Raw genomic sequence first — 17,303 nt, forward strand, 5'->3', positions numbered from 1 at the left:
AGTTATTCGACTGGGACTCTTTACTCAGCTTATTTTAGGTTAGGTCAAGTTAACAGTTAAAGCTAACTGGGGACACTTAGGTTGTGGTTGTACCCACATCCTGTCAGAAAAACTTACCTCTGCTCAAAATTTGGTTAGGAACACCACCCCCTACCACAGGCATGGATGCCATGAAAGGGAGAAAGAGGGCCAAGACAGAAGATGCCTAGGAAGTCCAGACCAGCATGCCAGGCTCTGCCCCAACCATGTCATGTCTAGTTACCAGCTCTGGATAGCAGAGAATGATCCAGTTATATCTGCGCACCTCAAACATACCAAATGCACGCGCGCGTGCACACACACACACACACACACACACACACACACACACACATTGTTCTCAATACACCTTCTAGCACCAGTACCTCCTTCTAGGCTTCTGAGAAACTGTTAACCACTACTCATGCAAATGGGCCAGGTCTTACCTATGGTCCTCAAAGGCTGGTACCAGGTGTCACTGAATCTGTGAGATTCTGGACTGAGGCTCCTGAGGCCACCCACTAAGGACCTTTTCCCCACCACACAGAGCAGGAAAACCCCACACTGGCTACCCAAGGCCAAGAGAGGTATCCAAGTCTGGAGCCTTCTGACATTACATATATGTGTGCCTCAGCCTCTAGGATTCAAGGCATAGCAAGGGTATAGGCTCACAAAGTTGTCGGGACACCAACTGTGCTGTGACAATTATCTATTTTCGGCCTCGTGACTGCCTTCCAGAAGAGGCTCTGGTGGCAGAGTGGCTAGAAGGAAGAGGGGCCTTCGTGAAGGCTGACAGCAGGGAGGAGGCAGGAGGCTGGCTGGCAGCAGGCACATAGTATTGGGCGCTGCTCTGGGCACGTTGGGCTCTAAGTATTCTGAACCACGTGCTCCCAGCCTGCTAAGTGACATGTCGCCTCATTCAGCCATTGATCAACACCAGCAGTGTTTGTTTTGTTTGCTTTCTTCCAATCTCCCATTTACTTTTGATCACATACACACGGGAGACCAATAACTCACCACACACATGCAAAAAAAGAAAAAAGAAAAAGAAAGAGAAATTGATGTTGGCTTTAGAGCAGGCCCCCATGGAGGATGGGGTGAAACAGAGGGGAGGATCGCAGGGGACCCAGGAGGAGGCCTCAGGAAGCTGCAGAGCCCCACATTGGTGTGTGTGTGCTGAGGGACTACGCTGAGCCAGCTCAGTCCCCACTGCCTCTGTGTAAACTGTTAGAACAAAATTAATTAGCTTGGGACACCTTTGCATGGGCTCTCCTCTAACAAACACCAGCTGTGTATGGTGCTATGCTAAGGAACCTTACTTAGCAGGGAGCCACAGACCCTCAGCCCCCCACAAAGGCCAGGCCCTTTACATCAACATTAGAAGAGGGAAGAGCTTGGGAGGAGGAGCTAGCTGGATTTCTTGTGTGTAGGATGCCTAAGTAAGTCCCTACCACTCTATCACACCTCCAGGCCCCTGGAGTTCCAGAGATTTCATTCTGGATTCTGGGGCTCACAGTCTACTTGGATTGAGACATTCTGACAGAGCTGTGTCCCACCCACCTCCCTTTCTGCCCCCAACTGGTTCCCCACCTCAGGAATCCAGTGTAGCTTACATAAGACACCAGAGAGGGGGGCTTGTACCATGCTCCTACTACCCCAGGAAGCCCATGTTCAGAAGGGTGGCATACTCCTCAAACCCTCACTTAGCTCTGTGCTCAAAGGCTCTTCCCCTCATCGAAACAACATCAAACCCAACAGATGATTCTTAGAACCGAGGGTGGAATTGTCCAGAATGCTTTAGATTACACAGATCTGCTGGTGCCTGCAGCTCTGTCTGCTGGCGGCTTAGACATCCTTTCTAATCCTTTCTCAGTGGGAGTAGGGACTGAGACATTCCTGGGGTGTCTGGCATCCCTCCACTTCCTCCTAGCCTCCCACCGAGGCTCTCTCCACCCCTTCACTAACTGCTCCCTTTAGAACATGGTTTCCAAGGCTGAATTCCTTGATGTTAGCGGTTTCAGGAGGACATTTGTCAGATGCTTGCCAAGCCAGAGAGAAGAGCAAAACTAAAGCCCTGTTACTAAGACGGTCCTTTAAATAGCATCACCCAACACCTCGGCTGCACCATAAGATGCTGGGTAGAGCCCTGGCACTCTGCCCTTGTCCCCCTCCCAGCTGAAAAGGAACTGAACTTAGTTAAGTAGCCTCTGTTTTCAAGTCGGAAAATGGTGAGACTTAGAGCAGAGCTATAACATCCAGGGAGCCCTGCGAAGCCTCGGAGACCTCCAAGCAGGCAAGCCCTTGACATCCATCAAAGGAGAGAATGATGGGGTGAGACAGATGCAAAGTGAGCAAGTTAATTCTGAAAAATAAGAGTCACTCAGAATCAAACACAGGTATTAGAAGGACGCCCCTGTGTGCCTGGGCAGCGGCTGCAGATGTGGTGTGAGGACTTAGAAACTACTAAATCTGTTAACTAAGTTTGGACGTTAAGATATGCCGACATATGCCTTTTTCTTGGCCACAGAGTTCATTCCTTGAGGAGCAGGCTTTTCACAGGTCTACTCTGAAGCTTGAGAAGGGAGATACAAGAGATAAGACATGGATGGATCAAAGGAATCTTTGCTCAGACAGTGGAGTTGGACTTGAGGCATGTTTTTTTTAACAGTCTCACTTGTGAAGTTACTTAGAAAAGGGAGTGTGTATATCTCTTTTTCAGGTGGTCTGGTCAGTTATGCTAAAATTCTCAGGGTCAGCTATTGAGAGACAGTAATTGGGGCCAGAAGAGTGAAGGTGGGGTGGCTTTTTGTCCACTGGTCCCCTCTAAGTAGCTGTCCTGCACCAAAGGCAACTCTGCTGGTACATAGGCCCCTATAATGACACGTGTGTCCTCTAAATAAAGTCAAATGGTGTAGGTACCCTGACACCCTCAACTCTGCCCTCCATCTTTAGCTGAGCATCCTTGAGTCTAGTTGGGAAGAACCATTGATCCTTCTAGAGGACATGAGAGCCACATCTCTGGGAGTCAGCAACTGTCTCTGGGGTCCCTTGTCAGAGACAACACTAGCCTTGGAAAGGACAAAAAACAAGGACATTTCAGAGAGGAAGTCACAACACCGAGGGGAAGAGCAGTCCTGTGGAAATGGGGCTTCTTCCCATGAGGCTTTGACTTCGAGCCACGTGGCTCCCTTCTGTAGAATGGCCCATGTCCCAAGCAGCCTCCATAGCCTGTAGTTGAATATTCAGCCTCTGGGACCCACTTCTCTAATGTAACCCAGTCTATGTCCTCAGAAAGCAGCTGGGTTCTGTGTCTGAGAAGAGACCACTTAAAAATCCTTAGAAATTGGGTATTGGTGTCATCTTGTTATATACTAGACCCAAGAACCACAGAAACCAGTCACTAGCTTCATGCCGTGGAGAGGCCACTCCAAAGCGCTAAGGAGGGGCTTGCTTCATAGCTGGACAGGAAGGGCCGTAGAAGGAAGTTAAAGCAGAGGCCGCAAAGAGATGGAAAACTCATCCCATGAGGCAACCCAGTGAGGGAGGAGGGGGTGGGTAGCTTTTCCCCAGAGAGACCAAGGGCTTATCTGTATATGTCCTGATATCTCCATTCTAATCCATGACCCATATCATTGAGGGGTGGTCTAAGAGAGACTCAGGATAACAACAGCCTCAGACAGAGACCCTGCTGTTGCTGTTGGTGTTTTTAATCTCATTAAAAGCAAAAGGCACATCTGCCTCCCAGCATCTGATTGGATGTCTCAGGAACCAAGCCTGAGAGCTGCTGCCACAGCCCTAATCCCAGCTCAGCTTCCCCAGCTCTCTATGGACAAAGCAGCTGTCTCAAAGCCAGGCAGATAGTGTTGCCAGGACTCTCTCCTGACCCCGCCCCTTTCTCATCTGCTACAAAATTGCTTCAAGATGACTAAAGGGTTTTCTTCCGAGTCTAAATAGTTCTCAGGTTAACTGGCATGCAAGCAGTCATCAGACATCACTCAGGTGGAAGGCTGAGTTTGTTAGTGGGGTGATTTCCACCCATGGCTGGGAGGCCCACATTCCAGTCTGAGAAGTGCTTTCCCCAGATTAGGGGATGGACAATTGCCCCTTACAGCAAACCAAAGCTGGGTTAGTTACCTTCCCCTGCTCAAGCTTGGTTCGTTCTCTCTCTCTCTCTCTCTCTCTCTCTCTCTCTCTCTCTCTCTCTCTCTCTCTCTCTCTCTGTCTGTCTCTCTCTCTCTCTCTCTCTCTCTCTCTCACACACACACACACACACCTGCAGGGACAGTGACTCAGACTGTACATCAGTAACAGGCTGGTGAAGAGGAGAGACTCACTCACACTGTGCCATCCGCATATTGGAAGGTGGCTCTTCCTGGTAACCTTGAGAGACAGTTGTCCTTGCAGACAGAAGCTCCCAGTGTGTGAGCATCTACCTAGCAGCTATACCCTCTGCAACGCTGACTCCAGCATTGAGTCCCCGAGTTGATGACACTCCTTCTCCCAAGCCCTTGGCCAAGATCCAACAGTAAGCAAAAAGACGTGACCATTCTCCTATAACATGGTGCTCCATCTGGGGACCTGGTCGGGTTTCCTATACCACCCACTGTTGTCTATTACATAGGCTGGCTGTGAACTGTGTGTGTAGGAGACCCCTGACTGCCTATCCCCACATCTGTCCCTCCACAGTGCCCCACTCTTCCCACGGGTAGGAAAATAGGCCTGAGTGGAGGGAGACCAAGGAGAGCCCAGTATTCCCGAAAGTAGGACAGAATGCTCTATATAGTCTTCAACTTCCAGCTCCTTCCATCTTAAGTTCCCACACTCTCCTGCTGTAGGACATTAACCACATCTACTCTCCCTACAGGTCTGGTACATGGATGGTTATCACAACAACCGCTTTGTCCGTGAGTACAAGTCCATGGTGGACTTCATGAACACGGACAATTTTACCTCCCACCGTCTCCCACACCCCTGGTCAGGCACGGGTCAGGTGGTCTACAATGGCTCCATCTATTTCAACAAATTCCAGAGTCACATTATCATTAGGTTTGACCTGAAGACAGAGACGATCCTGAAGACGCGCAGCCTGGACTACGCCGGCTACAACAACATGTACCACTACGCCTGGGGCGGCCACTCAGACATCGACCTCATGGTGGACGAGAATGGGCTCTGGGCTGTGTATGCCACGAACCAGAACGCGGGCAACATTGTCATCAGCAAGCTGGATCCTGTCTCACTGCAGATTCTCCAGACCTGGAACACCAGCTACCCCAAGCGCAGCGCCGGTGAGGCCTTCATCATCTGCGGCACCCTCTACGTCACCAACGGCTACTCGGGGGGCACCAAGGTCCACTATGCCTACCAAACCAACGCCTCCACCTATGAGTACATTGACATCCCCTTCCAGAACAAATACTCTCACATCTCCATGCTGGACTACAACCCTAAAGACCGTGCGCTGTATGCCTGGAACAACGGCCATCAGACCCTCTACAATGTCACCCTCTTCCACGTCATCCGCTCCGATGAGTTGTAGCTCCTGCTTTTCCAGAAGCCAAGGGTCCAAGTCCTCACCCTGGGGACATTTCCATGAAACAGCTGCCAAATGATTCCAAGAATACTAACAGTCCGATTTTGAGAAATCAGCGCAATTTTGACGCCAAGCGATGGTGTCCTCTCTGTGTTCCTCCTACTCCTGCAGGTGGGCCACAGATTTCAGAAGAAACCACCATGTATGTGGATGGAACTGCAGCCCAAGGCTCCTTGGCTGTCCCCATCCCACCTCCATCCCTCTCTGGTCCAATAACTCAAAGAAGCAAGGCGATGACTGTTGGCCCCTCTTACCCAAGAACAACCCAGCGTTAGGATTGCATGGACATTTCCTTAGGTTGTGCCCAGCGAGATGATGTGATGGCCATTCTCCCCACCCAGAGCCCCCAGCCCCCGTGGCACTCGGTGTAGGCTGCTTCAGCCCACACGTATCGCAGCTGCCTTTCTCTTGACCGTGTTGTTGTCTCTTAGATTAACTGTGCTGAGACTCCCGGTAGCTCATGGACCTGTGTCTAGTACTTTCCCGAAGCGATGGTGGGTGTGCGTAGAGTGAAGTTGCCGTACCCACGTTGTTGAACTTGCGTACCCTGTAGCTAGATCGTGAGGTGTCCGTCTGTTATCCCCCAAGGTGGTAACTCCGTGTGTTCAATTTATGCAATGAATGTTGTCATGCAATGCTGTAGTTTGGATTGATAAGTGGATGGTTTCTGTTTCTAAAAAGAAAAAATAAATCAGTGTTCGCCCTTATAGGAGACATAGTCAAGTTCATGTTGATAATAACCCAGTGGAATTCTTCTCTTGTCAAGTTATCTGAATTGTGTAACCATGGATGGGAAGGACACATCGTGGGAAACTTCAGTTTCCTACAGGAAGGAACTCCCCAAGGGCAGACATGTGTGGAAAGATCATTTTTTAAAGAAATAAATAAGTCAAAGAGGGCAACTTTGTACTGTTCAGTTATCTAAGGAACAATAAAGATATTAGGAGATATCCTCGATTTGCTTATTGTTTGTGGCAAGACATATGTGATGGGCAATGCCGGACATCGTAGATCATGAGAACTCAGAAGGGAGAGAGGACAATGGTCTGCAACCTCCTACTTCCCAAAACCAGAAAAGGCTTGGAGTCCCCCCGCCCCACACCTCAGGCTGCCCCAGGGGCTCCCACCCTTCACTCCCTTCACCCCCTTCACCGACTCTCCTTCCCTGAAGCAGACAACCACCCAGGTCAGACAGCCCTGGTGCCGTTGGTACCCACCAGCCAAGACCCACTGATGCTGATGAGTCCATGAAGGTGAGCCCACCCCACTTCCAACCCAGCCTTTCACCAAGGGCTGCCACAGATCTAGGGAGGAGGCGCCCTGGGAACTCAAGATGTATAAATCTTAGCAATTCCAAAGGACTAGACATGCAGTTAACATCCTAGAACACCCAAGTAGACCTGAGGTTCTTGTAGAACGAGTCACAGCCTCAGGTCGAGAGCCTTCCTAGAATGTCCTGGGCTTAATGCCAGCCAGAGAGGTGATAGCATGAGAGAGGTTCTCCCTGTACATGGTGACGTGCCTGGCGTCAGATTTGACAGGTGATTGCTGTCTATGTTCTACATGTGGGTTCGGTATAAACTATCTCCTCTCGTCTCACCTCCGCAGTTGGGCATCTGCCACCCTACTCAGGATGCCCACTGGAGACATGGGTCAGGTTATGTGTTCCCCAATCAGTGAGCAAACTAGTCTCCCATATTCCTATCCATGTCCTAGGACATCAGTTGGTTGGTCCCCAAGCAAGACATTGATGGCACTCAGGACAAGCTGATACCCATGATGTGCAGTTGTGCTATAGAACTGAGAGTCTGAGGATGTCTAAGGACAGACAACAGTGCTGTTCTCACACACAGAAATTGGCATCACTTCCATGGTGAGCAGCTAGGAACAAAATAGGTGTGCACATTTGGGGACTGTGTCCAGGGCTTGGGCATACTAGGCACTCTTATTATCTGGCCCTTGACAATAGTTAGAGCCACAGGACAATGGTGGGAAGGGGTCTAGGAGGGTGCTAAGCACAGATCAGTCAGGCTTGAGGTGGAGTTGCCAGCCGCTTGCAGCTCCAGGGACCACAACCTGGATCCTAGTCCCCTTCCTCAGTGGGCTGCTCATACCGGTGGCTTATCTGGTGTGTCCAACCTTTGCACATTTTGACACAATGTTAACTACAAAGTTCAAGATACAAAAAAATTGCAAAATTTTCTCTTAATGTTTGAAGTAAATTTATGATTTTGTTTTGGCCATATTCATAGCTGTTCTCAGCTGAATGTAATCAAACTCTACCTGCAAGTTGGACAGCTTTTTGTAAGAGACAGGGCCTGCTTTGGCCCTCTCTCACTGGGATCACCAGGCACAGGGCCCTAGCATGCCCCTAACTACCTCCCTTCTGGCCTTAGCTCCCTCCCACCACTAGACAAACATCTTAGAGGCCTTCCCTCCTCTGCACCTGCTAGAGAATCTTCCTCCCACCGGCTCTGCATCCTCCTATGACCAACATATTCTGGGATCTGAGAGAAATAGTTCAAGTATCCAAAATAGGTGAGTCTCCAAATGCAAACCAAGAAGGGAAAAGAAAAGCAAGGGAGAGCGAGAAGGAGAGGGGAAGGGGAAGAGGGAGAGGGAGAGGGAGGAAAAGGGAGAGGAAGAGAGATGGGGAGGGAGAGGGAAAAGGAGAAGAGGAGGGGAAGGGAAGTGGGAGAGAGAGAGAGAGAGAGAGAGAGAGAGAGAGAGAGAGAGAGAAGAAGAAGAAGAAGAAGAAGAAGAAGAAGAAGAAGAAGAAGAAGAAGAAGAAGAAGAAGAAGAAGAAAACAAAAGAAAAAAGAAGAAATCTTCTCTTGCTTTTCCTTCTGCCTAGAAGTTCACAGCATCCATTCCCTGAGGTGACCCGAGTAAGGAGAGAAGAGTGGGTGGTCTGGAGAAAGTTGATCCTCAATTACAGTTAACTGCAAGGCTCCCTGAGAAGTCCTGATTGAGGCCACAGCATGGCAGAGCTTCCAATTAAAACTTTCAGAGGTGGGAGGCATTTTCATACATTCATGTTCACAAATTATCTTAGGGTGAGACAGCATACAGAACCCCATCCCCGTGAGACACATCGGGTGCTTGTTCATCTAAAAGCCTAAGTTTCAGTGAGGCGATTGCTCAATCTACGAGGCCTCTCCCCATCCCCTCACATCTCGGATTTGATGGAGTCTTGAATGCACACCATCAGCTGGAGTCGTGATCTCGGATAGTAACTCTGGGCTGATTTCTGTGTAATTTCTCCTTAATGACACAAGTTTTTAAAAATCAGAAGTAAGCGAATGCCCATTCATGAGTCACCAGAAGACAAAATAAGGACATGATGAGGCCACATGGATTTGCTGTCCCAGACAGTGTATTTGCTAGGGAAAATATACTGCTAGGAGATTAAATACCTAAGGAAAAAATGGCTTCATCTAGAGAGCAAATAAAACACCCCTTGCCACTAAATCTCCCGGATTCCAATAACTGGATATATCAGCCAATAGCCTAGCGTCTGCGAATGAATTTTCTTTATTAAAAGTTTGGCCTGGAATCAAAATTCTGCAGTTCTTTGAGATGCTCAGAGATCAGAGCATGAAACTCCAGGTTCTGTTCGCAGATGGGCAAGGTGTTCCCCAGTCTCTACAGGGGCTCTGTTCCATAGCAAGCCTGTGCCTAGTCACCCACCTCACATACCCTGTGGCTCTCCCACACTCTGCCTGGCTCATGAGGAAGTAGCAGAGGTATGATGTACAGGACAGATTCTCTACACCTTGCTCCATCTCTGAGCCGAAGAAGGTAGCTGCTGTCTTCTTCAATGAGCCATCTTGGGGCTCATGGAAGTGGCAGTGGGAGGCTTGGTGCTTCACCAGCCTTCGACAGGGAGAGACTAGGCACTCATCTAGGGCAGAGGGTTAAGCAGGCCATCAGGCAGTTGGTCGTGTTTGCTGCAAACTTCCATGTCTTATACTTGCTTCTTAAGGAATGGCCCCCACTTCATTGCGGAATCTCTAGAGCATTGATGGTCTTAACACAGCATGGGGGCCTGCATATCCCAGTGGATTTCTGGGTTCGCATAACCTGGGAGTAAGGAAAACAGGACATACTGTGTGCAACTCAGATGCTCAAAGAATAAAATAATGACTGATAATTCTGAGCACAGTAGACAAATCTACAGTCAGCACTGGGAAGATTGTTCTTGTCCTCAAGGATTTTAGGGATGCATAACTATTCACCTGAATGTGTGTGTGTACATGCATCTGTGCATGCAGGGCCCGTGGAGACCAGAGAAAGCATCAGATCCCCTAGAACTGAAGTTTAAGAAGGTTGGGAGCCACCATGTGGATGCTGGGAATCAAACCTGGGTTCTCTAGAAAAGCACTGAACCATCCCTCCAGCCACCAGTTCCTTTCTTTCTCTCCAACATCAGATGCTCTGGCGAGGGGCAGTTGACCTTTGTGGTTCTTTGGTATGCCTTGTAAATATTGTCAGCTTTGTTATCTAGCTCTTGATTCTGGTGACATATAGGGTATGTGTGTGTGTATCTAGTGTGTGTGTGCTGTATGTATGTGGAGTGTGTGTGTGCACTATATGTATGTGTTGTTTGTGTGTGTATGTGCTATATGTATGTGTTGTATGTGTGTGTGCTGCATGTATGTGGGGTGTATATGTGTGTGTGTGCTGTGTGTATGTGTTGTATATGTGTATGCTGTATGTATGTGTTGTATGTGGTGTGTGTGTGCTATATGCATGTGTTGTATATGTACACATTTGTGTATGTGTGCGGTATATGAATATGTTGTATGTGTACACATTTGTGTATGTGTGTGTTATATTTATGTGTTGTATGTGTGTGTTATATTTATCTGTTGTATGTGTGTGTGCTGTATATATGTGTTGTATGTGTACATATATGTGTATGTATGTGCACCTGTGAACAAAGGCACATGTGAGGCCAGAGGCCAACATCAGATGTCTTTCTCAGACACTCTTCATCTTTTTAAATTTAATTTTTATTCAGAGTGTATGTGTCCATGCATGCATGCCTACATTTGTGCACGTACACTTGTCTGCATGCATGCCATAGCATGCAGACAGAAGCCCGCAGCTTTCTGGAATCAGTTCTCTCCTTCCATTATGTGGAATCAACTACATCATCAGGCTTAGCAGCCATCTCAGCAACTCCATACATTACCTTTCAGACAGGATCTCACCAATTAGATTTGGCAGAATCTCTCTCTGTCCCCAGGCTGAGGTGACAGGATCTTACCAATTAGATTTGGCAGAATCTCTCTCTGTCCCCAGGCTGAGATGACAGGTGTATACTACTTTGCATGGCTTTTATGTCAGTGCTGGGAGGATCTGAATTCAGGTCCTTATGTTTGTGCAGGCAGTGCCTTACCAGCCCATCTTCCCAGCTCTGACTGTTGTTTGTCTACTGTGCTCAAAATTATCAGTTATTCTATGCTTTGAACATCTGAGTTGCACATAGTATGTTTTGTATACTCCCAGTGATCCAAGTGCCAAGTTCCTGAGAGTACACAGGACTTCAAAGACAAGCTGAGTTCTCTTCTATGCAATCTCCCAGGGCCTCCCTTATCTGTGTGTGGCTGCATTGCTTCCTCTTTAAGACATGGGCATGAGGCAATAGAGCAGAAGCCAGAATCAGACTGGCAGGTGGCAGGGAAAGCTACCAACCAGTCTCTGGGCACTACACAGGAGAGCACTCTGAAGGTGAGTCACCACCTGCTTATTCATTCCATGGCAGGCAATAGAAGGTGCAAGAGCCTTCACGCAAAAAAAAAAAAAAAAAAAAAAAGGTTCCTGGTTTGTCCTCTAGCCATGAGAGCCTGTGAGTCACTGTGGCCTGGCATTGAGAAGGACCTTGGAAGGAATCAAGATCCTGGGCAAGGAGCATGGAGCCAAGAGTTGGGCATCTCCTATCTCCTCTGCCTTTGTAGGGAGGGATGAGCATGCATGTGTTGTATATGTGTATGCTGTATGTATGTGTTGTATGTGTTGTGTGTGTCCTATATGCATGTGTTGTATATGTACACATTTGTGTATGTGTGCACTATATGAATGTGTTATATGTGTACACATTTGTGTATGTGTGTGTTATATTTATGTGTTGTATGTGTGTGTGCTGTATATATGTGTTGTATGTGTACATATATGTGTATGGTCTTAAAGTCCATGCCCACAGGGACACACTTCTTCAAAAAAGGCCACACCTACTCCAATAAGGCCACACCTCCTATAATAGTGTCACTCTCTGAGCCAATCATATTCAAACCATCACACCAGTAAAGGAAGTCACCCACATCTTAGCCCATTTATCCTCCTGTCTGCTGGCCCTACTTATCACCTAACACCAGGAATACCAATGTTGGCCTCATGGCAGGGGCCCTGAGAGAGCTCCAGACTCATTCCAGCAGCCATCTTCTTCAGAAGGGTGAACCACAGAGCTGCAACATCTCCACCAGGTATCATGGCAGAGTACTCAGCCTGCACAGACAGTCTCACTAAGAGATATGTCATATCCTCCCCTGTCATGGCCAGCCAGGGGAAGGTGTCCCCCACTAACTGATGTGGGTGCTTTGCTCTGTTCCTGAGTCACTGTTGTCCTTACTCTGCCAGTGGAGACATGGAAGCCCAGAGAGACCATTTAACACCTGTTCCGCTTAGAACAGCTAGTTTGGAGCAAACTCAAGGAGGGACTCAAGTCCCCTGATGCCAGCCTTGGCTCAAGCTGGAGACACCAGCTGCATTGTCACACAGCAACTGCTTGCTAATTGGCCGGTGTCAGAAGTCCTGGAGGACTATGGTTGTTTCCCCAGCCCCAGCCCAGGCCTGTTTTCCACTCTGAATCAAGCCCACAGGGACCAGAAGAACCCAGCAGACTGGAGATGTGAACAGACTTCCTTACTGATCTCTTTCTTCCCACCCAAACCTGGAAAATAAGGTCACCAAGAATGATGTCCTGGACATGAGTCACAAGTAGTCTCATTTCTGATGACTGAATTTTGTGTGATTCCTGGAGGACTCTTGCCCTTGTCCCCAGCAAGGGCCTTAGCCATCTTCAGGACACCTGCAACATCTGAGGCCCACTCGGACCAGCAAGAGGCCTTAAATGCAGTTTAGTGGAACATCGGGCAGAGGCGACTCCTGCCCTAAAGCCACCCCTATAATTAGCCGGATGGGTCTGCTAGCAGCTCCAGGCTGTTCGTCTCGCCCAGTCTGGCACTGTCCCTGTTAAATTGGCTGTGGCAAAGCCATAATAAAGAAGACAAACAGCAGCCGCCTAGGATCATCCAGAGGAGCTTCCTCAGGAAGGACCAGGAGAGGAGAGATTCAATTAAAGGCTGCTGCCGTCCAGCCCAACCTTCCTTTTCCACAGCTGGACTGTGCAGATGCCCTTCTCACTAGCTCTTCCTTTCTGGGAAGATGCCCATCTGCGCCAGCTGAGGGAGGCTGGGGCCAGAACGGGCCCTGTCTTCAGGGAACCCCTGGATCCACTGGCCCTGACTACCCTGGTGAGATAGTGAGAGGCAGGTCAGCAGCATCGGCTATGAAGACTGCTCACTGCTATAAAAGTGTGGTGTAATGAGAGACACCAAGGCAGCCTCTTCCAGTCCTTACCAGGCCTAAAATGGAGGCCCAGTTGCCTAATGATAATTTTCTAAGTCCTTACTTACCCTCCCTCCTCACACTCCAACACACACACACACACACACACACACACACACACACACACACACACACCCTGCAGCCCCTCACTAATGCAGGTATCTCAGAGAACCTCCTTCCATGAAGGAAGCAGAAAGGAACATGGTAGGGAAGCAGGCCTGGGGCACTGACTTGGGTGGAGGGTGCTTGTAGAACCAAGCGCACAGCCCCAGCTGCACACTGACCTGTCTAAGCCCCAGGGTGCAACCTTCTCAATAAGATGTATAAGGACTCACTCAGAGACCCTCCTAAGGAGCACTTGGGCCAACCCTTCGGCAAGTGATAACTTAGAGGCTGTTCCAGGATGCCTCTTGGAGGTCTCCCAGAAGAGGGTGGGCATGGCGAGTAGGTTCTAATGCCCAATGCAGATGGACTGGGCAGGAGGGCCTGACTAGTTGCTGTCCCTTTCCTCACTGCCAATCACAATGTCGTAGTGTTGGACTGAGCCTCTGGCACTCAATATCTTGTCCGTTGATAAACATCCCCCACTTTCTTCCTATTAGGAAACTAAGCCTGCATGTGGACAGAGACTTACCCGCCATCCTGATGGGTAAATCGGCCTCTCTGCCCAGCAATGGCACTATTGTGGAGTTGTAAAGCAAGGGGTGGGAAAGGAAAACTCAGCTGTCAGATTCCTCACTTCCAGTCTTCACGGGAACGGCGGTCTCCATTAGCACGGCCCACCGCCCATCAATCACCCCCTCACGTAGCCACCCGATGTGGTTGGATGTGCCTGTCCCCCCTGCAGATGTTGATGCCGACCCAGCAGAAGTCAGAAATTCCCTCCTGGTCCTCAGCTCTCCTAGGGGCCCATAGTACACCTGGCATGAGGGAAGGGTTCAATACAGTCAACCACTTAGTAGCTAGAGTACATGTTCCATCACAGTGAGGACTGGAGCTACAGGTGAGACGGGCACCTGTGAGGACTGTGTTTTTCCACACATGTCCCACTGCACCTGAGTTAGTATGTCTTTTCCTGGAAGGATGCCTGGCACCTGCTCTGCACCACCTGCTTGCTGTAGGGCCATGGCCATGTAAGGTCAGCACCACATAAACACAAACACCACCATAAAGAGGCGTCACTCTGGTAGCAGACTCTCATGAGTGTGTCCAGGGTGCCCTGGGCATTGGACTGTTCACCCCAGCAGGACATTCTGGGCTGCTGTGATATTTCCCCCACTCATATCAGAATGGCCAATAGAAAGCCATAGGAAAGCAATAGGAGTGAATTTGCTGTGGAATGATCCGTTTAATAATGTGGGCCCAAGCTGACAATCTTCGATTAGGAGGACAGATGGAGGATGGGTGGCCACTGGGTACCACAAAAAGAGGACTACTGCTTCCCACTGGGAAGGCCGAGATCCAGCAGGAGTTTACACTTGGCTTTCAGAACCTTCCACTCTTCATTACAGCTTAGCAGACATGTCTAGAGCTAGAAAAGATACTCCTTGTGCAACTTGAAGGGGGAGCCAGGACTAGCTTGTCCTCCCTTGAGGCACAAGATACTGAGGTTCTGGCTCTTGTCCTTTCCTGAGAGGCCTGTCATACACACCAGGGGCTGCTGAGGGGTTCTGCTTGCTGCACTACAGATCGCATCCCTAGCTCATTTCTATTTAGCTTGAAACTGGGTCTCCCTGAGCTGTTCAGGTTGGCTTTGAACTCATATGTAACCCAGGCTGACCTCAAGCTTGCCAATGCTCCAGCCCTAACCTTCTGAGGAGCCAGTGCCACCAGACAAGGCTGGATTCCTTGTAAGCATCCACTCTGCCTTTGGGGACAGAACACTGAGTCAAGCCTCTTGCCTTTTGCTCTAGCTTCAGATGGCCCAAAGTCCCTGGCCAGAGAAGGTAGAAGAAAGCCATCTCCAAGCCCCAACCCACCCGCTCCGCTCTCTCGCCAGCCAGGCTTCAGCAGCAGGAGCGAGAAGCAATTTGGTATGTGTGAATTATTCAGAGCAGGCAAAGTGGGATGAGGAGCTGAGGCGACGTGTGCAGACACCGAGAGACAGCAAACAGATCCCAACTGGAGCAAGCTTGTAAGGTTGATCCTGGAAGCAAATTAGCTGTGAGTTACAGGAACCATTATTTGATTAGATGCAACTGGTTGTTTCAAAAACAATACTCATAAGCTGAGTTTCTCAGTGCAGCTTTACTGTCCTCTGCTCTGGGCTTTCCTGGCATAGCTGCTGATATCTACGCGTCCCCAAACCTGATGGCCATGGTTACAGGAGAACTGATGCCCTCCAAATGCTCACACGGTAGATAGTACAGAGGCTGGGTCCAAAGAAGGGGCAAAGAACTTGGGGGTAAGAGAGGGAAAAGAGACAGAAATAGCCAGAGATACTTAGAGGAAAGGCAGCCTCAGTCTGCCCGGGGAGGCTGTGCCTGGCGTCCGAGGGAGGGAAAGTGTATGCAGAGAGTGGTGTTTCAAGCTGCCAGTCAAGCATGAGTGAAGATCAGTATCAGGTGAGGAGGAGGGAGGAGGGAACATGTCCAGGAGCACTAGGCTGTTCCCAGTCAGTCAGCAGAGAGACCAGGGTAAGCCATGGAGATTGATCGAAGGCAGAAAAGGAGAGGGAGGTGGGGTCGAGGTGAAGATGTGGCCCAAACACAGGCTTGAGGTCAGACAAATACAGCAACTTGAGTAGCCGAGATCATGCAAGAAGGATCCCCCAAAACTCAGAAGGAAACAAAGGCTTTGAGGAAGGGCAAGGGAGGGGGACTGAGGAGGATTTGGAGGAAACTTGAGGGGCTTGAGAGCCACAGTGGGATCTCAGCACTGACCAGGGAAGAAGATGCAGGCTGAAGGGAGGGTCCACAAAAAGCCAGGGAAACGGGGAAGCCAGATCTGGGGACAGGCGGAGGCAGGGCGTTGGGAGAACAGCAGTGTTATCTTGAGAATCTCCACAGCAGAACACAAAGGACCACGAGTTCAGGGACAGGAGCAATTTCCAGGCGGGGTAGGCAAAGCTATCATGACTCTTGGTTGGCTTCAAGGCTGTAGGCCAAGTCACAGACTGTTGGCTAACTGTGCTGTGTATGGGTGCAGCAACTCCAATCCTGGGTCCCATAGCCCTGGAAGTGAAAGGTCAGAGGAGCTACCCTGGTCAGAGACCCTGAGCAGCTGCCAAAGCCTAAATCGCATCTCCGATGGCCAGTGGCAGCCCCAGTTCAGGGGGCCAAGTGGTTGGCTAAAGTTATTCTTATTGAGGTTTGTGGTCTGCAGGAAGGGTGGGGAGGCAGAAGCAGACCCAGCCAGGCCTGGACCCCTCCCTGCTCTGCTCTACCCACTTGGGTTCCTGATGGCTGGAATTAATTCAGGGCTGCATCTTCAACACGCCCGCCCAACCTACCTAATGCCCTCAGGACTCAGAGTCTAGCAGTGCCATACTGTGTGCCCAATGCCACATGCCCAAGGTACATGGGCCCTGTGAGGAAGGAATTTGATTATGTCTCAGACATGTCTACATATATGGGTATACACCTAATACCTTCCAGGATGCTCATATAAAACTATCATTGGGGGCATAGAGTGACCAGAAGACAAGAGGAAATGTGTAAGGTGCACATGTGACAGGGTTGGGTGCCCTCCCGGCAAACCACAAACCCTACAGTATGTAAATCTGGGTGCCTCACAGCCTCTGCCCACTGTTTCCTTGCAAGACTGTAACAGAGCGGCACTGGAAGGCTTGCTCTGTTCCTCAGAATCTCTCCAGGATTGTGAGCCCCACCCTGCCTTGCACATCCCTGCGCTGAGCCAGATCCATTTGTTTGTTTGTTCGTTTATTTCAATAAATCAACATCAAAGCCAAGAACCCTCTGGCTACCCTGTCCACAGCCGGAGTACACCCCCTGCAAAGACATTTCAGCTTCCTGCTCAAAGTCAGCAGAATGTGATTTTATTGATTGGAGACGCTGGGCCTGCCGATTTTCTACACAGGAAAGGCATGCATTTTCCTGTC

At 49.6% G+C, this 17,303-nt stretch overlaps 1 protein-coding gene across 2 annotated transcripts in view; it reads left to right on the top strand.

Annotated features, from left to right (window-relative positions):
- The window catches only part of Olfm1 (olfactomedin 1), a 37,573-nt gene extending 31,012 nt beyond the window's left edge, over positions 1 to 6,561 (top strand). For both annotated transcript variants that reach the window (XM_031369510.1, XM_031369509.1), the window contains exon 6: positions 4,883 to 6,561. In XM_031369510.1, coding sequence (XP_031225370.1) covers positions 4,883 to 5,557 — 675 coding nt within the window. In that variant the 3' untranslated portion in view covers positions 5,558 to 6,561. The remainder of the gene's footprint in view (positions 1 to 4,882) is intronic.
- Positions 6,562 to 17,303: the final 10,742 nt, after the last annotated feature.

The sequence above is a fragment of the Mastomys coucha genome, unplaced genomic scaffold, assembly GCF_008632895.1.
Source record: "Mastomys coucha isolate ucsf_1 unplaced genomic scaffold, UCSF_Mcou_1 pScaffold15, whole genome shotgun sequence".
Taxonomy (NCBI): domain Eukaryota; kingdom Metazoa; phylum Chordata; class Mammalia; order Rodentia; family Muridae; genus Mastomys; species Mastomys coucha.